At 42.4% G+C, this 24,168-nt stretch overlaps 1 protein-coding gene across 6 annotated transcripts in view; it reads right to left on the reverse strand.

The window, feature by feature from the left end:
- The window catches only part of Ntrk3 (neurotrophic receptor tyrosine kinase 3), a 383,383-nt gene that overhangs the window by 96,942 nt on the left and 262,273 nt on the right, over positions 1-24,168 (reverse strand). Inside the window, exons 13-14 of one of the 6 annotated variants that reach the window (XM_034522630.2) lie at positions 20,929-21,063; positions 17,337-19,381 (exon numbers count right to left, since the gene is read on the reverse strand). The exons of 4 other annotated variants lie outside the window; for them this stretch is intronic. In XM_034522630.2, the coding sequence (XP_034378521.1) occupies positions 19,263-19,381; positions 20,929-21,063 (254 nt within the window). In that variant the 3' untranslated portion in view covers positions 17,337-19,262. Of the gene's footprint in view, positions 1-17,336; positions 19,382-20,928; positions 21,064-24,168 lie in introns of those variants that run through there. One more of the 6 variants, XM_076936101.1, reaches the window with a different exon arrangement.

A 24,168-nucleotide genomic window follows, 5' to 3' on the forward strand; every position in this document is an offset into this window, starting at 1 on the left:
TCATCCTCCATACATCATGAGTGCTAGAGCAAAAGCCTGCGCCACAGATGAGTGGTGTTTTGAGCACCAAAAGGTAAGTTTCAAGTATGGTGATGAAGACTCACTCACAAAACCAGTGGAGGTGTGTTAGATGTTGAGACAGTCTGCACACTGACATCCCTTAATGAAAACCATCTCTGAATGGATGTCATGAAAAGCAGGTCTGCCTCAGTCTCCCCAGCCCTGAGCATACTTAGAAGGATGTGAAAGATGCCTATGTAGAGTAGAGCTCTCAGACTCTTAGGTGTCATCTGTCTTGTGCACTCATTCCGTTCCTTACCAGACCTATCTAGTATCTAATGGTCTTTCATAGGTAATGTAGGTAATATCAAGCCTATGTGTCTCGCTTAATGACTCCTTCTACATTACTCCCAAGCTCACCAATAAACTCATCGAATTCCACCTCAGACAGATCTCTCTACTGTGAATCAGTGGTCCACACCATTCCACTTTTATCCCAGCCCAAGCTGTGAAAGTTTCTCACCTGGGCCATGGTCTCCTAGTTAAAAGTCCATTCTGCACCCACTTTTTATCTCCAATTTTGGTCCATGGTCAACAAACCAATATCTTTTTTTGTCAAAAAAAAGGAAGAATTTAATTCTTTTTTTCTGAGTTTAGAATGAAAGTAAAAAAAAAAACCATTAAAACATGGCTTATAGAGTTTCACCTTACCTGGCCCTCCAACCTCATTTCCTCCCCTCCCCCTCTCCCTCTCTCTCCCTTCCTCCCTCCCTCCCTCCCTATCTCTTTTTTCTCTTTCTTGTCTATCTTCTCTGTCTCTGTCCCTCTTTCTCCTTTTCTTCTCCTCTCCCTCCTTCATATTTTCTCTTTCAGTGCTGCGGGTAGAATCTAGAGACTTTCATGTGCTGAGTCAGCTACAGCCTCACCACCACCCCTCCATTCTATACCACTATTCTTTCCTTTCTTCTCAGACACCCCAAGCTTAGTGCTATAGACAGCAGCCACTGCCTGTCTCTACTGCTCACTGTCCAACTAAAAAGAAGTCGGTTCTAAGCCAGGGTTGTGCCAGTCTTCATGATTAGCACCATCAGACAACCGCCTTCTTGGCTTATTTGTCTACTTGTTTATTATTTGTCATTAAGTCCTCTCAGTGAACCATGTCCATGGACACTCAGTTTGTTTGTGGTCTCCATGGATAGTACACTCCAGCAAGTCTACCAGTACTTGGAACACAACTGTGATCAACACTGAACCAGTTGAACAAATGAGTGACTGTGTCTGTAGCCTTTTTATCATTATGCACAGGCTAGAAACATGAAGTGGGGGTTGGAAATCCAGCACCAGCCCAGATGGTGGCATCTTCAGCAGATCTAAATTCTGAAACCAAAGCAGATGTGCTAGTTATTAAACCAGGGCAGCGCCCAGCAGGAGAGCAATCACAACCCTGAGTTAACAGTGAACTTAAGACCAGTCTTCAGAGCACAGATTCTATGAGCAAACACATAAATATCATTAAAGATATGGGGGAGCAGAATTCAAGGCTCTCTGTCTCCCCTGTGCATCTCCTTGCTCCTTCATCTCAAAGCTCTATCTGTAAGCTGGACCTTGATCACATCTTTGCAATTAAAGCATTGGCACCAGCAAATAAAGATCCATTAGATCAGCTGAAAAGTCTCTAAGTATGTTGTAATTATAGGTAACTATTCATCTCAGGAATAGCTAGGAATATCCAGGCATGGAACCTTATTCAGTTTTACATGGTAGGTATCTTTGTATAAGACAAGTATATTCTTTCACAACCACAAAGTCGAATCTTTTACAGGATAAGAAATTTAAGGTACAGAACACTGTTTGTTGCATTTCCCCAGTTGTCCCTTACCTTAAAAAAGTAAAACGTAGTCTCAAAATCTGATTATGGAATCAGCCAAAATCAAATGTACTCATCAATTGAGTGCAGCCAAAAATCATGATGGTAGAAAATGGATACTGTGTCTCGTTATTAAATATGGTTTATGAATTTGAATTAAAGGTTTATTGGATTGTTTAGTCCTCTTCTTTAAATGTGACTAACTCAGGATCCCCTTCCAAGAAGACTACAGCAAAACTCTCCCAGAGACTCTGACTCACTCTTCATGAGCTGAGGAAATAGAATTAATGCCCCTAATTGTTTTTCTCTGCCATTATGTATGTCAGTTTCATTGTTCTGGCTTTTCTTAGATAGTTCAATAGTGCTTCTCCACCTTTCTTCCAGCACCCAAGGTTAAAATGTTTTCTAAACCTGTCTCCATGGTTTCCAGTTTGCTGCCAATCTAGCACTCACATGTCTTCAGAACATAGTTTCTTCTTTCACACTAGCTTCTCACCTGTAGGATAAAAGCATTGGGTCCAATTGGCCCAGTCAGAAATCACCCCATGCTCCTGTTTACCTCCAGATGAATGGATGGATGGTCCATAGTCCAGTGTTCTACCTGATTTTCTTCAGTCCCCATTCATTCCTCATCCCTTAACACACATTTTCATGGATTCATTCCATTGATATGGTTGTCCACGTGTCACTAAACACAAAAACTTCTTTTGGGGATTAGATGGGGTCTCACTATATAGCCCTATATAACCTGGAATTAATTCTATAGCCCAGATAGCCTCAAAATTGTGACAAACTACCTCTGCCCCATGAGTGCTGAGATTATAGGTGTGTATCACACACTTAGCTATTCCTAATATTAGCAATATATAACCTACCATTAGCAACATGTGCATGGCTAGAGATGTTTATCTTGAGAGATAGACTTATTACAAAGATTATAAAATTCCAAGAAACCTAGACCCCACAGGTACCCACTGCAACATAATGTGTTTCTTTGTCTTAATGACCATCTCCCTATGAAACAGGATGGAGGTTTGAACCCTCTTCATTACCCAGTCCATAGCCTATACTTAGCAATGTTACTCTGTAAATCATAGAATGTGTTATTAAAAAATAATGTGTACCCCTCATACATAGTTTATGAATCATGTAGGTCAAATGTTAAGAAATCAGGAGACAACCCTTCCCAAGATAGCTTTAAAAGGAAAGAAGTAAATAATGTCTATTGATAATCTAAAAATTAACAACTACTTGTTGAGCACCCACTGTGATGGGCACTGCAGCATAAGCAGATTTGGAAACTGTCTGACCAGCTATGGCAGAAAGTGAGGATGGAGAAGACAAAGTGAAGTTAGCAGGATGCAAGGTGAGTCTGCAGTGGCTACAGTGACAGATTTTTGTATATCCTATGTCCTGAGGGCTCTTGTTTCATGAACCTAGGTCATGGCCAAATAGATTAGCCACTGAATGAACAGAGATGTGCTCATGATGGCACATGACATTTTTTGCAGACTGGCCATCCACAGCTATAGCTTGCTTCTCCCCCTAGAATGGCTTCTTTGGTAAAGAGGGGAGAAAAATGTGTTCCGAGCGCTCTTCTAAATTTGCTCCCTGACACGGAAGAGGAAGTTATAGAGTCTTATATGGCAGGTTTCATATGCCAAGTGGCTTTCCAAAGCTGGTTTCTACTGTTCCTCTCAATCTGGCAAATAGGAAAGGTCAGCACCCAGGGATCTTGAAATGCATGTGCCAATTTTGGCATCCACATTTAATGATGACCAACGAACAGCTTTCTGGGGCTGTAGGGGAGACACAAACCCAATCGCACATGTTGATTTCAATACTCCTCCTAAGTTCAGCTTTTTTTTTAATTTGCTCTGTTGCTATCAGATCTTGATCCTTAATTCACTTCCTTATGCTTGCCTGTATCCTAACCTGGTTAGGCTTTTCCTGTATCACCTGCGTTGGTGTTGAGGGGCTTCTCCTCTTCCCAGGACTGCACCTCCAGTTGTCAAGGGTCCAAGAATCAGAAGAAAGGAGTCTACATTTCTCCTGGTCACCTTCTGTTTCCTCCATACCCACCCCCAGAGAGACATGGAACCTTGTTAGGATAAGGAGATAGCACATTAGAAACATAGCCCAGGGCTGTTGTCACCACAGAGCTGCTAGGGAGAAAAAACGTGGCCATCACTTGGCCTCAAAAGCTTTCAGATAATCTCATGATTGATCTCTTGACCTAAAAGAGATCTCCTGTTATTATTCTGAATGCTCTGCATCCAGTTGTCATCTTTCCAGCTTAGACCGTCCTCTGCCTCCAGTTCAGATCAATGGGTTGGCTGGAAACACTGAGCTCTGGATCTGTCTGCACGTTTTATAGCCTGTTTCAATCTCTACTGTCATACTCCATCCAGCATGCTCCCAGGAGGCTGACTGCTTAAAGGTCAGGCCAGGCCAGATCAGGATTCAAGAGGACTGACTCCTGACATCATTCTGAGTTTGAGAAAGTCAAAGCATCATACTTAGTTAGCCATCAGCACAGCACATGAGATTAGAGACTTCACTCAGATCCCATTAACATTTCTGGATGGTGTAACTCAGAACTCTCGGCCTTAAAATGTGGTCAGACTCTGGTCCTTAGAGATACCAGAGGACAATATCATTCACATTATATGATTGTTGATAACACATTAAAGTGACCAAAGAAAGGACAATGTCATCTGCATTCACTAATGATACCTTCTAGGTCCCAAAGCCCCCAGGTTTCAGAAGGAGGTTTTTTTTTCCCCCTAAGGCAGCTTTCTGTTTAAAGGTAGCTAAGTGGTCATGAAGAGAAAAAGCCAGTTTTCCTGATACAGGCTTGTGAGCTCAGATGTTTGGAAAACAGAGGCAGAAATAGCCCAATTTCAAGATCAGCCCAGGTCACTTAGTGAAATACTGTGCCAAAAGAAGAAAGTAAACCTCAGCTGGCAATGTAGCTTAGTGGTGAAAAAACTATACAGCATGTGCCAGCCCACTTCTAAGTATTGACATCACAAACAAAAATAAGTGGGTTCACTGGATACCTGCCTACCTGGAGGACTATAAACAATCAGAGCTGACTGTAATAGGTGTAATGCAGCCATGTACTGACATTAGTCATCTCTGGAGGAGCTACTACCAAGCCACCCCCACCCCCTACCCTGATTTGCTGCCAAAAGCATCCAAGCACCAGTTACCCAGAGAATTGAACATTTAAACAAAATAACCCAGTTTTCCAAACATAAGGGGCTAATGTAATAAATGGGACATTATCCAGGCATGTACTGAAGTAGGCATGTTGGCACAGACTTTTAATTCCAGCATTTAGGAGGCTCAGGCAGAAGGATCAGGAATTTAAGGTCAGCTTGGTCTACATAGAAAGACCCAAGAAAGAAGAAAGAAAGAAATGGGGAATGGAAATGGGGAGAAGAAATTGCTATTTACTGAGACTGTAGGAAAACCCCATGCTCTTGTGGAATTCATTACTATACTCACAGTCAATATACGGGCTAGGTATATAAAATAGATATACAAATGAATTTTGGGGTGTCATTTGGCTCCACAAATGACTAGAGTACTTAGATATAATCATATTTATTTAGAATTAAAAACTATCGTACTTGTTTACAAGGCCAAAGACAACAGGGTAGTTAAGTAAAGTCTTATACCACAAGATGATTGATTAAATACACGTTATAAACATGAGGGAGTAAGGAGAGAGTCTTGACACACATGTGTAATCCTAGGACCCAGGAATCTGAGGAAGAGACGAAAGGATCAGGAGTTTGAGAGCAGCCTGAGCTGCAGAGTAAGAACTTACCTAAAAAATAAAATAAAGAAGTGCAAAAGTTTCAATAAATTAAGAGGAGGGGTGTACTAAAAAGTAGACAGTAGTGTGTGATATAGCCTCCTTTGTGCTAAATATGAGAAAAATTAAGAACATGTATTCATATTTCTTCATATTTAAGTTGCTTATTTTTAATTCTCAGGGCCACAGAAGAACATTAGTTGGGACTGACGGTACCAGGGAAAGGACCTGCAGGTGAGGGACATATATAAGAGGGACAGTGCCTGTAGTTTATTCATAAAAATACTACAAAAGAGTAAAGGCAAATGCAGTATCTTAACAAAGTTTATAAATACTTTATATAAGCTTTATATATTATATATCATATATAAACTTTATTAAGTTCATATATAAACTATTTTATGTGTACATTATATGAACTCTATTGAGGCATTATGTACATACCATAAAGTTGATCCATTTTAATGTACAAGTAAATGACTTTTTGCAAATCTCCTTAATGGAATAATCATCAGTATAATCCAGTCATACAGCATTTTATCATTCTAGTGAGATATGTTGGTCCATTTACACTTCATCTCTGTCTCCGCCCAGGTCTTGATGACCTGATCACTAAACTAATGTCTGTCTCTATAGCTTTGAGTATGCCTTACATTTGATACAGACCTTCCTTCTTTTACCTGGCCTTTCTTGAGGTTCATTTATTGCAGCTGCATCAGTACTTCCTCGTCTTCATTTGTTAGTGGTATTCCACAATAGAAATATACCATATTTTGTTGATCAATTACTAGTTCACAGACATTGGGTTTTTCTTCTTCTTGCTGATTAAAAATATGATGCTGTGAACATTCATGCACAAGTCTTTGTAAGGCGTATTTTTTGAACCATCTGGTAAATACATTACCTATACACAAATTTTTAATATTGCAAAAGATAAATGACACCGCACATGCAAGCAATCTTATGAAAGAAAAAAATAAAAAACAAATGTGTGTGCATGTTCTCATAGAATGATGTTATCCTGTTAAATAATTAAATAAGTACATAAAAAAGATTAGAAGGCAGAAAGCTAAAATGTTAGCAGTGTTGTCTCCGGGTGATGAGATGGTAGATAATTTATGTGTTTGTATGCTTTTCTGTATTTCACTGAATTTTCTACTGTGAATATAAATTACTTTTGTAATCAGGAAAAAAAAGCACACTGTTATTAAGAGTAGAAAAAATCTTTCCCATTCAATTTTCCCAGTGTCTTTACCTCTCTGTTACAGATAGATTTTTCTCACAACAGTCCACAAATGGAAGCAATAGTGGAGGGACCCCCCAACCCCTACAATGTTGGTTACAGCATACTGATAATTATGGAGCTCCCCCAAAATACCAATCAGTTGTGAAGACCTTGAGATCAGTCTCCATAGCAACCTGACAAGGGCATGACTCTGGATGAGCATTGCCAGGGTGTGGACATGGCACAAAGTCCAGCTCAGACAGTCTGGGGTTAGCAAAGGACTATGGTGCTTAGCTGCGTGGCAATAGGGTCAGGCCTCCCAAAGCTTGAGGAGACCAGCAGCTCTTGAAATGATGGGACATTTAAATCTTAACTGATCATTTGATTGTAGGAGTCTGTGAACTACCGTTTCCACTTATACAGCTGCAAATAGATGTCATGATTAAGCATTTTTAAGAATAGCATTAGAGGCCAGTGAGGTATCCCGGGGAGTACAGGCACTTTCTACCGAGTCTAATGATACGAGCTTTCTTTCCAGGGCCCACACACAAATTGTCTTACATACATACATACACACACACATACACACACATACACACACTCACACACACACACACACACACACACAGAGAGAGAGAGAGAGAGAAGCATGATGTGCGTATACATGCACACAAAAAAATAATACATACATGTAATTAAAACTCATTTTAAAATGTCATTAGAGAGGTAGGTGTTTGTCCCTCTGTGCTTAGATCTCACAGTTTCATCATATTGTTTCCTAACTAGCCATCTATTCACACAGGATCCACCCTTTATTAGTTAGAAGCAAATATCTCAGATGTCCAAAGATTAGGAAGGTATAAATCAGGCTAACGTGCTGTTAAGTAAGATATACCCCTGTTAAACATATCTTCAATGTAATCTAAAGTCAAACCCAAAGGATTCTGGCTTCTTGGTGTTATGAGACATATGAGACTAAAGATTTGACCCCTCAATTTTTTCTCTTCTCAAAGACCCCATCTCCAGCCTGCATCAAAACAGGCCTCATATGAATACATTTACACATTCAATCTAAATCTGTAAGTTCCCTTACAACACCTTCACAAACCATTACCCACAACTAGTGGTCCCTCGGCCAACCCTAGTGTGCCCGTTTAAAATATAGCACACTCTTAGAATACCTTAGTGAAGGGTATGCTAGGATCCTGGAAGCATATCAAGAACTTTGGTGAGGAAGGTGAGGGAGCTAAAACACTATCAATGAAGGGAGTAGATTGTAGGTGGTCACTTCCCATGAATCTTGAACACTGGCAGCTAGAGAGGGTCTCAAGAACTACAGAAGTCTCTCTTGTCCAAGACTAAGGAATACTGCTCTACATTCTCATGAAACTGAAACTTGCCAATCTTGGCACTGTTAATGTTATGGGCTGGCTAATTCTTTGTGCAGTGGAGGCTGGAGCATACCACCCATTCTTAGTTATAACAACCAAACATGTCTCTATTTCTCTGAGGGATAAAATCATTCACCAGTTGAAAGTCACTACAGTAGACTGTAAGGCTCTTGAAGGCAGGGAAAAGTGAAACTTTTTGACTTAGCAACAGAGTATACACCTCTGAGAAGATGCCACCATATGGTTAAAGAATGAATTAGTGACCCAGTATCCATTTGGGGTCCTCCAAAATGTTGATTTTTAAACTCTGCTGTTGGGGACAGAACCCAGTCCATTGCACATGCCATGCAAGTACTGTATCACTGAACTCCAAAAGTCATTCCTAGAGATTCTATTCCCCTAGTGAGGCTGTGAAATATTAGTAACAAAGAGTTTATCATAACTGTGTCAAAGTAGTTCTCATCTCCAGTATACAAATGATGTATCATAGAAGGTATGAACACTGTCACCCACCACAAACCATGATTGGATGCCACATAGACTTAACCTATGGTATAGTCCACCCTCTCTGATAAAACCACCCAGGTTAGAAAATTAGGAAGATGTTAGCATTCTTACACTTACTTGTATAGGGGCTGGTTAGAACACTGCTAGTTTGCATATTCCTTAAACAAATCCAAACATGATTTGTAGCAAAAACTATAATATCCAATGGCTTCTCTCTCTTCACCTCCAACCATTCACGGTCTCTGCTCTTATCAATGGGATTTTATAAGCTGACAGACCCTCCTCAGTTTGCTCTGTAACAAGTGAAATCCTTATACATTCCTACGTTACTTAGTGGTGACATCATCGCTCTAAGAGCTTTGTGTATGCTCTTGGGTGTGTACATTTTTTGTTCTAATTTCAGATATGACCTCAATAATTTTTAAGAGTATAAAAGGCCCTAAGTCAATAGGTGCTGAGCTAAAACTTCTATGTGGTAGAAAGAAGGGACTGGATGAAAACTGTTTGAAAGACCTTTCTGGAGACTACAGTAAGCTACTGAATGCAGAAGTGGATCTCAGAGTTTCTTAACAGGAGTGTCATTGTGATATTTCAACTAAAAAAAAGATTCTCTAGGTTCATCAAGGTGGATAAAAATAAATCTAAGGAAAAAAAAGTGCAAGTATTTGCTATTTTCAATGAAACCCAAGTACCCTAAACACAGTGCTCCTGGTTTGTGTTTAGAGGTTCACTCATGATCTGATTTACACTTGGAGTAGCTCTGCTTCACCAGCCCCAAAGTGTCCAAAATTTGGCTGTGTTTCTATCTCTGAATGTCAGGAGCACACAGAAAGTATTATTAGGAAAGTGACAAAGAACACATTCATGTCAGTTGTGAAAAGGGAAGAGCAAGCTCCTGAATCTTGCCATTTTTACTTTAACTGAAATTTTGATGGATTACATTACCCATGCTATAGAACCATAATGTATAATTATCACCAAGAGGCTTCTTTTGCATCATTGACCAAAACAAACAAGATACCCCATTCAGTCCAGTTTGACTGCCAATCCTTATGTCGCTTTTGGTTTCTCCTTTTAAATTTTCTTCTCTTTTTTTCTCACCTCATACAATGGCCCTGTCCCTGTCACAAAGTGCAAAGATATTCTGAACACGTGGCATCCTTGATATTCCCAGAAGGAGCATAGGAGAACTGTCTCCATCATCTTTCAGATGAAACAATTGAAAGGTAAAATTCACCTTCCTTATTATGTACGTTGACAACTGGTGTCCAGGCCAAGACCAAGGTAGTTCCCATTCACACATAAACAGGGCTCCTCTGAATCTCTGCCTTGTGAAGCACAGGCTGGAAGCTGAGAGACAGGGAAAGGCTATCCAACCATCTACTTCAGACCCTTGGAGGGAATGACACCCATGCTTTTCACAATAGTTGTTTCCAGAAACTGCCTCCTCCATCCCCTGTATCAGATGATCTTGGTTTTCTACAGAGTAATGACAGTAGACAACACAAGAAATGGCCAATAGCATGTCAAGGACAAAAAGAAGTGTTACCAGCCAAATACTGAAATGTAAACTCCCATCCCCAGTCCTGTCATTCCTCTATAGCCTGCTTCCATCCTCCATGTTATAAATAATTCAGTTTCCTTTTCTCTTAAATATCACAAAACCAAGTTGGAATCTTTATGTGGAGGATTCTTCTGTGTCCTTCTCTCCCTCCTCCCTCCCTCCCTCACCAGCCCAGGCAACTCCCTGGAGAGAGACCTCTTGAGCTTTAACATTTATTCTTTGACATTTCAGACTATTTGTTAGGCAGAGCTGCCTTCTTGAAATCAAAGTTGGAAAATCTTGCTGAAAACTCCCGCTTGGCCCTGTCCAAAGGTGACAGGAAGGGTCTGTTAAACCCCAAACACTGGCTTCCTTCCTCACCCAGAGAAACTGGCTGATCCCTACTTAGAAAAACAGCTTCTCTGTTTCTCATACTCTTCCCATGCCGTGGGCCAGGACATTCACCAGAGAATCCCCAAGAGCCAAAAGATGTTCCCTGCCAAGAGTCAGCAGTGGCTCATTGGGACATGGCTTTCAGAGTGTCTGTTGAATAGGTTATTTTACATGGGTGTCAGTCAGGCCTTTTGTCAGACACTGAAACAAATACAGAGCTAGGAAAATTAAGTTACTTACCCCACATCACTTGCTTAATGGCAATGCTGAGACTGGGATTCCCATCTTCATTTCTGTGTGCCACCACTAGGTGACATCAGTCTGTGGGAGTGGCCCGTGTTAGAGAAGAAGTCTTGAGCTCCTTTGTGAAGGGACTTACCATATGGAGGACCGGGCCTCCTGTTGGGTAGAGATGTGAGGTATGGTCCTTTCTTGATATCTTTGACATCAACAGTTCACTGATGAAGCATCCTGCTTAGTTCTCTTTTAAAAGCTTCTAACCACACAATAACCAGTGTTTCCTGAAGTATGTATGTGGAATGTACTAATAGATGTTAAAGAAAAAAATGCTCTGTGTTCAATTATGTTGGAAAACTTGCAGAATAACAAGGTTTATTTACAGCAGGGGTTCTCAGAGCCTTCAATATCCTAATGTAAACCATGAACCTGTAAGAGCTGGGGATAAGCCGTCTGATGCTCTCTAAAGCTATCTGATGAATCTTTAGCATCTTAAGACTTAGAGGGAGTGCTGCTGGGGCCAGAAATGAGAAGCACGTGATCTTCACATTATTTATCTAGTAACTGAAATGAGAAAATGATTTTTCTGCAAGTTGGGAAATTCCAAATTAAGGAAGAACCATATTGCGGCAGCTGAAGCCTTGCCTAGAAAACTGAACTGTCCATGTGGAATAACAGTTGGTGAAGCGGCTGACCCAATAAAATGATTATGGTAGCCACTGTGGTCTTCTTCTTAAACAAGTTGTCCATTTGACATCATGGGTATTAACCCACAAATGTCTGTTAGGGTCACAAGAATCACCAAATCAACAACCATAAAGATTGAAGCCTTCTTTGGATCATTTAGGCACAGACTGAAAATTTAAAGTCTCCCAGTCATGAAATTCCAAAATATGATCTGTACTGATGGCACCTCCCATAGTGTCCACTGACTAGAAAGCCCAGACTCCAGGTCTCCCTGGTCAATTCCGAGTCAACGTCCTCTCAAGTGAAGAACTTGAGAGCAAAACTATGGCACCCTGGTAGGGACATCCAGAGAGTTTCACGGGCTCTGGCTGTACCATTTTAGCCAGACTGATCTTTCAAAGAATAACACTCCCAAAGAGTTGCTTGCAGATTTTTTCCTTCTACCTTATTGGCAGGAAGGTGATGATACTGATGTGCGCACAGTGATTGATTCAGTTAGCATCTAGCCTGTGTTCTAGGATTTTCCAGCTCCCTGGGATTATTAGTTGACCTACGGGACACAGACTTCAGGTCACAGATGTGCTCTTTTCTTGATCAGGAGGACATACCTTGAAGATTGCTCCTCCATGAAAGACAGCGAGAGCTGCTGCAGGCTTAAAACCCTCCTGCTGCAGAGGCTAGAGCCTAGTACTATAAGACTCAAGGGTACTTTGAGTACGTGAGTGTCTGAGAGCAAGTCATATTTCCCACAAGGGTACATATGGTTCTTGTCTCCAGTCATCCCCTTCTCTTTCCCTGAGAAGTCCATATGAGAAGGAGACCAGGATTCATGAGTTTTCACCAAATACTATTGCAAGCCTTGCAAAGTGAGACACACCACACATATCATAAGGACACAAACACAGCAAAGCTAGCATGTGCTCATAGTAAGAAAGCTGGTGGCTCTTCAGAAGTTGGTAATAGAAAGTTTGCCAGGCCACCAACTGACAGCATTTAAGTCACTTTACCATTGCCAGCTTAGGTCCTTGCCCTTCTCACTGGCAAATGGACTTCACGAGTCAAGAGAGGGAAGAAAGTATATTTTTTTTAGAAAAATAGACTACCTGCTCCAATGAAGTTCTCAACAGCAGAACCAAGCCTCATTTGGCTGTCATGATTCCAGACAGCATAAAGGTGGCAGAAGCAGAAGGAAAGAAATCTGTAAAGGCAAGCTGGCCTTGTGGGCCTCCACCAAGGCTTTCTCCAGTGTTACTTACCAAAGTCTGGCTTGCTGATGTTTTCTGAGCTGCTATGATGCTCTTGAAGCCAGTCCTGGCAGACAGGCACAGTTCTAAAATGTATACCTGTGGACAGTCTCACTCTTTGCCTCTTAACCCCTGTTCATGGCTGAATGAGGGTCCTGACCACTCCTCCTCTAAACCCCCTGAACAGGTGTCATTTAACGTTTTCTTTAGTTGATGAGTAAAGTAAGAGTTCAGTGGTTTGGAATCAGAATATTCAGGGTCCATATTTTTTTACTCTGCCATACACCCCATCTTTATCCACTTACCCTCATCAAAGCTATACTTATTTCCATTGAAAAGGCTTTGAAAGACTATGATTTGCATAGGGTCATGAATTAACACTGGGATTGTGCAAAGCCCAGGGGTGTCCCTGATCATGTGTAATAATCCCTGTGTCTCCTAGTATGCAGGCCTGGAAGTCCCGCCAGAGCTGTCATCAATGACTTTCTCTGCAGCTCTGGTTGCATTCTGTGAGTCTGTAATTCTGACTTTCATCTTCACTCCAAAGTGTCTCAAGTGCCCACTGGGCCTGGGATGGAGGCTTTCCACACAGGAGTCAGTCATCAGCATCCTTGATGATCTGGCAGGACCTATGCTCCACAGAGTTCACCCTGAACATCTCACTTTTGTTTGTCACAGAAACCAAGCCTGACCCATTTATGGCTTAATCCTGAGTCTCCTCCTTATTCCCAGACCTCCTCTTAAAGGCTGGAACATGCAGAAACTTTAAACAAGGCTCTAAAAATTCAAATCCACCTTTAAGGAGAAGAGAGTGGGCAAGGAAGACTGAGCTCCTGCAAGCACACTCAAAGGTGTTTTATGTTATGGGGAGCTGTTCTACAAAAAGGCTTCACAAGGCAAAGGGGTCACAGATCTTTTACAGGGCATGTAGAAATATCTTTCCTGGCTAAGTCATCCTTTAATTAAAAAATGAGGCCAGGTTACTCTGCAGATGTTTCAATCGTTGTGTACAAAGAAACAGGGCCCAAATCCTACAGGCTTCTGAATCCTGTTGTAATTTTGGAACCAACCCCCTGGCTAACACCTCTACTTCAAGTCACTTGTGAGTTCAAGTAGGGTTGAAGGAGGAATCTGATTTAGCTCTGAAAATACATTGTCAGATCTAGGCTGAGATTCTCTTGGGAAGTGGGAAGTAGAGGGGGCGGTAACTACAGGATTTCTAGAGGCAGAACGCAGAACCAGACCTTTCCAAGGAAACCCGAGACTGCAAAGTAGATTCACCCACATCAACCAGCGTTAAAGAGCAGGAGTGGAGTGGGTAGGTAGAACAGGCAGAGGAGAGGAGTAGAGCCAAGGCTAGCACCGGACCCTGCAGATGCAATTCAGGTCCAGCAGTTTCCAGTCAGCCTCTCTCCCTCCACTGTCAAGCAGAAGAGTTTCATCCTTGTCTTTCAGAGAATTCTCGGAGGAACCAAGCCTACTCTTCACTATCCTATTTCTTTGTCTTTCTGCCACTGGCATTTTGCATTTTGCATCAGAGTCGTGTTAAACAACCTGTGTGCAGTTCTGGCTTTGGTGCAGGAGTCAGCAAGAAGGAAGGCTCCATTCTGCCCAATCCATGACTGTCTTAACTCAAAAAGCTACAACAAGGAATTCCTCCTGCATTGATCTGCCCACTCTTTTGTTTGCTCTGGTGAACCAAGCCATCACAAACCATCTTATGATTGTACTAGAGACTCTTGATCTTTTCTCTATTCTGGTTTCAGCCTGAAGAAACTGGGCCAAACTAGAATTAGAGAAGTGTCACAGCCTAGTATTCTGCTGCTGCTGCTGCTGCTGCTGCTGCTGTCACACCTATGGAGAGGGGGAGGTGAGGATGCAAGTGTTGCGATCTTGGCTACAATATAAAATTCCCACGAGAGAGAGGAGAGCCTGAGAAGCTCAGAGGCCAGCTTCTTAGCTTCTAATTTGAAGCTATTTAGTGCCTGTTCTCTGCTTGGAGAGAATTATATGGCAGAGATTCAACACACCAGGAGACCTCAAAGACAATTCCATAAGGAAGCAGGGAATAGAGCATGAATGGCCATATCTTAAGGTAGAGGGTAGGAAGCTATCAGAGTAAAGCCTCCAGGAGCAGAAAAAAGGCTGCTTTGTGGGACTACACAAATGATCAAGAATACCCAGAGCACAGGCATACCCTGTAGTGCCATTGCTGTGGAAACCCAGGGTGGTTACTAACTTTGTCTGAGCCTCATTTTCCATTGGATAGAAAGGTCTCACTCTGAGTTGGTGTTTCCTATAATAAACAGAGTAATGATTATGAGTGCTCCATTGTGAACCTAATTTGAGGTATTTAGACCTCAGTTCCATGAACTCCATGAACTGGCCACACAACACTGCCTCATTCACAGCCTCTATATGCTGTGTCACCTAAAGATACCCAGTAGAGTAAGCATATGGTTGAGTTTCACAGTCTCCAATACACACAAGTGGCACCTCTCAAATACCACTCCAGAATAAAGACCAGGAAGTACCTGACAAGCATGCTGGGCTCATGGGTTAGTCAGGCATAATGTTCTACAACAAAATCTCTTAAGATCAAACCACATGTGTAAGTCTAAGAAAGTCACCATGAACATCTATCAGTGAGCTCTGAACCAAGATGAGGAAATTGCAGGTCTGATTAGTGATGCTCCTTAGCCCTCCAATCTGGCAGCCTTTGTGGACTGAGCTCTTCTCTGGGAGTGCCCTGTGCCAGTTCTGTCTGCCCCTAAGGCCTAATGGGGAGAATCTCATGGCACATTAATACATAGCAGGAAACCACGGGAATGACAGGCCTCGACATGAGACATTCTTTTCCAAACTCAACCAGGTCTTTCTTTTGCCTGGCAATCTTCCTACATTTCCCTGGCATTCATGTTAGTGTCTTCCAATGCCATTGTATATCTTCTCAACTCTTACCAGATCGTCTCACACATGGCACACAGCCTTGTCTCATATCTCACTAGTAAAATAGAAGCCATCACACAAAGACTCCTTTATTTTCTTGCCCCTGAACCTTTGAACAACCCCACAGCCTTATGCTTTCTTTTTGCATTCTGCTACATAAAAAGGGCTCTTCATGCTAACTAACCCCTGCTGCTTCCCATCTTCTCAGGGGTTATTCCCACCTATTCATGCTATGCACTGGCAGGCTCTGTGCATGGGATAACACAGAACATAAATATTTTTCATATGAAAAACCAAAGTTCTCTCTTGAATCCATGACCTTTTCCTTGGTCTTAAGGATAGTCCTCAATACCAGACATCTCTGCTCCAACCCTGATATCTTGGAATCTCAAAGGATGTTCAAAAGTGGGAAGTTAGTGCAGCCTCTATACCAGGCCACTCTTAGGGACACAGACTTGCAGTTAGGGTAGAAAGTATTCAATCAGACGTGTGCAGAAAATAATGTGAGTGATGTTATACAGAAAGGCAAGAATCTCATTTGAGCAACACTGTCACACCTCCTACCTACCTTGGTTCCTTTCTCTTTTACTTCCTATATGATGGAGTTCCAACAAGGCCCAGTGAGGCCCAGAGAAGAGGCCATATCTACCGTCTATCCTTTCTCCAACCATTGATCTCTTGCTTTCATTCCCTTCCTCCCCCCCCCCAAAGAAAACAAATATAAAGTACAGAAGGCATTTTGGCTTTTATACTTGTGGTGATGCCAGAATCCAAGCTTGGTCAGAGAGATAAGCCCTCTCAAGTCAACTTTTGACTTTCAGTAGAATCCAGGGAGTGTCCTCCACATTTTGTAAGCCCATGTGAACTCTGCCAAGACAGCCAAACCAAGGTGACTGTGGGTATGCATGTGCATATGTCTGTATATATGTATGTGTAGAGAGATTGGTCTATAATTTCAGAGAATAATCTTTTTCTAAGGAAAGATAGAAAGGTCCTCTGCCAGAGGGAGAACCCCACAGGCTTGCTGATACATCAAAGAGAAAGGCTCCTCACTCCAACTCCCAGATCCCTTTGTACATCAGCTCTGAAAATAAAACTTCTACAAGTCTTAGCTTCTCAAATAGCAGAAAACTCCCCAGGTACCAAGAATATCAGTAGCTCTAGTAGTAACTAAAGGAATTGAGTTTGAATCTTGCTCCTGTCTGTCACACTCTAATGATAAACATTAAACATCTCTAGGTACCTAATAAGATGAAGAAATACTCCATTGTAGGAATCTGAAGAACCTGGAGGGGTCTCCATGAATCCAACTGATAGGAAATATTGTGAAACCCTGTTTCTAGTAGAAGTGTGCTAGAAACTTCTGCTGAAAAGTTATATCAAAATGGAAACAAATTTGGGGAACCTGGAATTGCTACATCTTAATATTCTTTGTAAAACTTCCAAATAAGAGGTCTGATGCAGTCATTTCATTAGAAAATAAAGTGTTTATTAAGAAACTATACACTGAACACTCCTATAAGTCTCTGTGGAAACACAATGCCCCATTGTCATAGCACAAAGTGAAGAAATGCTAGAATAAAAGATGCTGCAATGGATGGATGGAGCCCAGGAGGCTGGAAATGAGGTCATGATTTACAACAATTAAAAACATCATCCTCAAGCTTACTCCTTAAAGCCACACTCAAGAGGAGATCTGAACCTGAGGGATCATCTGGGTGTGATGGGGAAGAGTCTGACCTAGAACCATGGGGAGTAGGGTGAATGGTGCTAGAAGGGGCTGTGGGCCCTTGAGGAACCCTGTGCCTAAAGTGACACTGTGGATGTCACTCTAGGTCCTGGGAAAAAACTTAGAAAGCTGCATGCTTCTGTACCCCACGGAGGTATCTAGAGCATCAGGATAGGAACCTGGCATGATGATCCACCATCTACAGGCACTAAGGAGTATAACCCTTGAGTAGTATCTTTAGCACGCAGGTAGATTTGCTCAATTTGCCAAAAGCATATACTCTGTCTTTCACTGCTGTGCAATACTACATCAGAACATGCTGGTTGTTAAGTAACCACCATGTTGTTTTAAGAACTGAACTGGCAATGCCCACTATACTTTCCCAAAACAGGGACCTCCATGGAACTGGGGAGAGTTGGGCCAAGCCAGAATTCACTTAGCCAGACCTCAACCAACCAGGCTGAGCTTTCATACTCTGCAAATGTTCCTTTCCTATTAGGTAAAGAACTATCAACCCCTTCCCTCTCCCCAGAGGGCCAAGTTGAAAACAGGGGAACAACCCTTCTTTGGGAGAGGATGGCTGTGGAGTAAGACATGAGTGGAAGCAAGCAAAGTGAACACACATATCGACCAGAGACCAGGATGACACGCCCATCGGTGCCATGAGAGGAACTGGAGGAGGCCAGGTTTTTACTTCTCTTCCCCTTCAGTTCATCTTGACCTTGACATGATGATTCCACTGGGTTCCAAAGGTTCTCAGAGTCAAGAGAAAGTGAATGTAGGGGAGGAGAGCCAATCCCGAGATCACGGGCTAGGAGGAAGGGTCTTGGTCCCTGATTCCCTTGATCCCTTGTGGTCCTAGTAGGATGGCCAATTCACAGGCAAGACCTTCTGTAGCCAATGCTTGTCGGAACTGTAGCTCTAGGTACCCAGGTGGAGCCAGCAAAAACTCTTTCCAAAGGACTTGCTAACATTGAACTCACTATGAGCCATTCCAGAGAGAAGAAGGAGGGGGCAAGTGTGTCCACAAAAAAGTATGATATTTCTCCACACACACACATACACAAAAAATAAAGATAAAAATAAACCAACAAAATGACTGTCTTCCATTCTTCCCTCTGAGACCTAATCTGTTGCCAACACTTGAGCCTGGCTCCCCTTCCTCTTACCGCGCCGTCTCCACCTCTGCTTAAGAGCTCTCTGTGACTCTTCCCCACTGGAGGTTGCAGGGTGACAAGATCACTGAGAGGACAGCATGGAGACCCCATGCTTCCAAGCAGGAAAGTGAGACTGGAACACGGCTGGACTTCAGGCTTTCTTGTGATGGTTGGGTCAAGAGAATGGCTAGTGTGTTTTAAAGGTAGCTCCTGGTGCTTGGGTTTGGATTCTCTTTATTGGCTCTAAAGACGTTAGCAGTAGTTGCCTCGGAGGCCGGAGGAAAAGGAGCACAGTGATGACAGGAGGGAGGGGCAACCTGCCAGTGGTCGATGGGAGACACACCCATCTCAGTGGTGGTAAAGGGTGTGGGAGCACTGGTGGCTCATGCAGTTTCTACTTAGCATCCCTGGATCCAAAAAGAGCAATGCCTAGCGCTTCCAACCTCTCAGAGGGCCCATCCTACCAAGGTGACATCAGAACAAGGAGGCTTAAAAGGAGTTTTTTTTTTAAAAGCCATGACGTCCTTTGCTGAAATAAACATTGACATCCTCAACATAGATGCCATGGTTAAGAGGCTTGGAATGTCCGGAAAGGCTTATTGGATTCAACATAATTTCTCTGAAACCTATAAAAAAACAAAAAGAAAAAAAACAGAAAAACAGAAAAAAGCAAAATAAAGTAAAAACCAAAACCCCCAAAGAAGATCAAAACTAAGAGGGGAAACAGAGAGGGAGCTTGAAAGGGGGAAAATCTAGAGCTATAGATACAGGTATATACTGGGAATAGACAAAATTCCAGCCAGCAGAAGGGAAGGATAGGGGGTAGGGATAACTTAAAACAAGTGTGCTCAGAGAAATGGGAAACACTCCATTTTGCTAGGGTCTTCACTGAACCGAGAGAGGGAAGTGAGCAAGCATTTCATGGGGATTTTGGCCTGGAACTGTCATGGAAGAGGTACAGCAGACTCATCTAAGGGAGTCTTGGTCTATGAGCTTGTTTCTAAGTAGAAGAAGCCCTGACAATGAGCTCCTGGATGGGGGAGAATGGGGTATGCATGTACACTTGTATTGCCAGAGGAGTTGGTGAAGAAGGCTCTGCTTTATCAGAACTCAATGTCCTTAGGGGTCTAATTCTAAGAACTAAATTTCTTACCACTCTCAACTAGACAAGGAGGTAAGGGTACTATACTCACAAGCCTACATACACTTGCTCATTAGCCTCTCACTTTATATTCCCAGAGCTGTGAACTGCTTAGAAAATGATGACTAAAATCTCAACCTTCCAATAATTCCATGTCTTACAGGGGCAAGAGCCATCACAGAGGGGTGAGGGATATAGTTGGGCACAAGGTCATGAGCCGCCTCTAGAAAAGTGAACTACCATGACAGCCTGGTTCCTTTCGGGCCACATGTCTAGGGACTGAGTAGGATGTCCAGAGACATTTTGATTCCTAATCAAAATCCTGAAAAAGATGGCTCAATCAATCCCAGATTGTAAAAATACCTATTCAAAAATGGGGGATGGGAGCAGGTAAACAGATAAAACCCAGCTTTCTAAGAAAGCTGTATTAGGAATGGAGGGCTCACAATGAGCCCCTGAGTATTGGGCAAACATGATGGGGAGAGACTAAAACAGAATCTAATTGTACTAAGATTTTCTTGCTCCCCCTACTTAGAACATAGTATGATCAAAGTAGGGAAGAGTCATTTTGGTTGAATTGTTACCTCTGTCTGCAAGGAGTGAGATCAGTTTATGAAAATAGAGAGTATCTCCCTTGTTCATGAAATCATGTTAAGGGGAAGTTCAGTTTTCCATGGGCTGTGATTCCATGGTTCTGTGCTGAACCCCAACCAGGGCATCTCTGGCATGTGATGGGGCAGGACAGGGATTCCAGATATCTGGGAAGCCTTCTGAGAAGGTTTATGATGCCACTGCTTCTCTCCAGGCCATGGTCCTTCTCTTGTTTCCCTACATTTCTCACTTTAACCTAAGGAAGCTTCCTCCTCTTAAAATGATTCTTCTCACCCAAGGGACTTGGGTACTAATCCAAACTTGGATACCCAGCTATAGCCTAGTCCTCTGAGGGGCTTATGGTTCTTTGGGTCTTAAGAATCAAAACTGGTAGGGGAAGGGGCTTTACTTCATACAAGGATGTCAAAGGAAGTAACTCACCATGTGACCTTGGGTAAGACACATCCCCACTCTGGACCTCAGGTTCCTCATATATATAGTGAGTTGATGGGACTAGATGATCTCTATTGTCCTTCAAGTTTAATATCCCATGATTGTCTATGTTTGAAAAGACCCCTGGCAGAAGAGGCAGATACCGGGGATTAATGGTCAGTATTAAACCCCAAGTCCAAACCCTTGGGGAAATCGTATTAAATGCACAATGCCAGAAACAGAAATCAAGTGCTCCCAGCGCCTGTATCCACACTGCTTTGCCTGATTCGTCTGATGTATAAAATGTAATCATTTTCCTGAGCATCACACACTTATTAAACTGATCAAGTTGGAATCAGGAAAAAAAAAATGCCATCACCATGAATTCTGCCCAATCATTTTTCTAAACTGTTTGATCAAAACTCATTTTATTTAATAGTTTTAACACCCCCAAATTATTCCCACTGTTACTATCCTGGGTGCCATTCCTGAGTTGGGGAGGGAAAGAGTTTGATGACATGGGATATGATTCTGCTGGACCCAAGATGCCCTTTCTGACTTCTTATCGCACAGAAGAAATGTCCAAGAGGGAAGTGATATGATCAGGAGTGATGGAAAGATAGAGGGAGTGGCTCACTCCTTCAAATCCTTCCTGCCACAATGAAGGCAAAAACCTATACACTTTCGGTGGAGACTCTAAGGCTACCGCATGAAGGTGATAGCATTACAGTTTCTAAGAGAGATCTCTCCTCTAGAGACCATACAACATCCATGGGCCCAGGAAGGCTCCATGTCAGATCCATTACAGACCAAGGCCAAACCTGCCTCAGTCTCTGCCAATGTTCCTTAAAGCTGCCTCTGCAAACACAGACGTTTTCCCATATGAGCCGGTATCCAAGGTTTGTTTTCTCTGGAACTCTTTCCCGGGTGGAGTCTTTCCAAGATTCTAAAAGCTGAAGCTTGATAGCAGAAGAGGCACCACTCCAAACCCCTGCATCCCCCTCCCCCTACTCCTCATAACAACCTCAGAAGATGAAGAGAAGACATCTGTTCAGAGGAGGTTGGAAAAGACCTGGACCACAGGAGATGTGGGAAAGGCTAGGTGGGCAGAGAGGAGGCTAAAGAGAGGCAAACACATTTCTTAAGAGGCCTTGCCCACAGGTGGCTAAGCAAAATACAAAAAAAAAAAAAAAAAAAAAAACAAACAACAAACAAGAACAAAACAAAACAAAACAAAACAAAAACTATCTCTCAGCAGCAGCTCTCCCACAGTCATCCAGCATGAAGGAACTTGCAAACTCTGTAATTCAGAACAGAGCCTAGACATCAGGGATTCTCTAAGTCTGAGAAGCAAGCCAGAACTGCTAGGATTGCTCCAGGAAAAGGAAGGGAGTTAAGGGATGCAGCTAGGAGGAAAGGGATGTGGAACACCCAGAGGATTGAGTGAGGGGTCTTGAAACCTACCCTCCAATGAACCAAGAACAGAATAACTATGCAGAGCCAAGTCCTTGATATTCTCAGCAGCAGAGAAAGCTCAGTCCCCATGGATGTGTGATGCAAAAGAAAGTCTGAGATTTCAAACTCCTGTTTCCCAACAGCTGTATAAACCCCAAGCATCTCTTCCTGTCTGAGGTTTCCACCCTTCAAACTAACTAGCAGCCAGCAGCTCTCTAGCATCTCTAGTGATGAGCATCTTCCTGTGTCTCCTGCCTACACTTACTTCATCTAACTTTGGAATCACATGGGCTTCTCCTTCTGTTCCCTTTTGTTACCTAGCCTACTCATAAAGTGCTTATTTTAGGTATGACTGCATAACTTTCCTGTCCTCTATCTTTAAATGTATTTGTCATGTTGGAGTTATTACATCACAAGAATGAATTGAAATGCATAGGGCTCTGGTGTTAAGGGCATGGGTAGCTTTATTAATAGTGACACAGAGGTCAAGGTAATTCTGGAAGGAGGGCTAGCCTATCCCTGTCATCATGCCATCCTTGTGAGAGTCTCCCCATCTTTCTCCAATGGTGAGAGGGAGTAAACTGTTATTGAACCACGATTCCAGCAGACCTAGGAATAAAGAAAGAGCCTAAAGCAAAGCCCCTATCAGTAGACATACCATGGAATCCAGAGATTCATTATTATGCCAGCCATTGTGTAAGGTTAATAGATTATCCTGCACCATTCTCAAACATGTATTGCATTAACTCAACAATATATCCAAAACCTTCTGTTGTCTTGTAGCAGTTTGAATTTGAATATAGATCTTTCTAACTCCAAAATACTTGAAATGATATACTTGGAAATAAGGCCCCTTAGTGAAAACCAATTCTTAGGAAGAGGCATAGGGAAAAAGCCAAGACGGGGGCAGCTAGGACATTCTCCAGGGAAGAGGAACCTGCCCCCTCCAGCAATAGATATATGGCTGGGCTTGCTTTCCTCACAAATGGCTCTTATAGCTAGAGAGCCACATAGTCCCATCCCATACCACTCCTCTCACTGGGCACATCACAGACCTGCTTTTCCCTGGATCCTCCCCACCTCATTCTGGCAAGAACATATTGTTTGGATTGGGACCTTCCAGTATAAAATCCCAAACTCCATCTAGACATTAACTGCACTTGGTATAATCTCCTGGAGTTCAGGCTAAGAAGGATGAAAAATAACTTATGAGGAGGAGGCATTAAGGAGTGTGGCAAGCAGTGAAAATTTCAGAACAGCCATGATCACAAGGGTGGGAAAAGCCTAGCATAGTACATAGGGCAGGGATTGGCCCAGTGTCCTGGCCTAGCCACTGTACACTATACACTGAACAGGGTGGCAGGAAAGTTTACCATGTTGAGAAAAGTCCCTTCCTAGGTAAATATATTAATTCATGTTTTTGGCCTGGGTGTTCTCTCCTCCAAATTCATGGGGAGAATGTCCTTGGGATCATGGGTTATGACTGTGTTGTACTGGACCTTTACTTTGATGAGGAAATCGCTCTTTGGAAGCTAAGATCTTTCTTCTAATCAAATTCAATAGAGATCCAGAAGTGTTGGCTTGAGTTGTCAAGTCTAAAAATCTAGCTTTTCTGGCTTCAGACTAGATCATTTAAAACTCATCTTTGATTCTGTAATTTAAGATAACAAGCCTAGCCCATACCCCTGGACCTGTACTTGCCTACTCTGTCTCTTGTTCTCTTATCTTGACTCTCAATATCTTCCTCTCCTCCTACTCCTACTGTAAACATATGAATTTCTTTAAACTTCTTGA

Source organism: Arvicanthis niloticus, chromosome 1, assembly GCF_011762505.2.
Source record: "Arvicanthis niloticus isolate mArvNil1 chromosome 1, mArvNil1.pat.X, whole genome shotgun sequence".
In the NCBI taxonomy this organism is placed as follows: Eukaryota; Metazoa; Chordata; class Mammalia; order Rodentia; family Muridae; genus Arvicanthis; species Arvicanthis niloticus.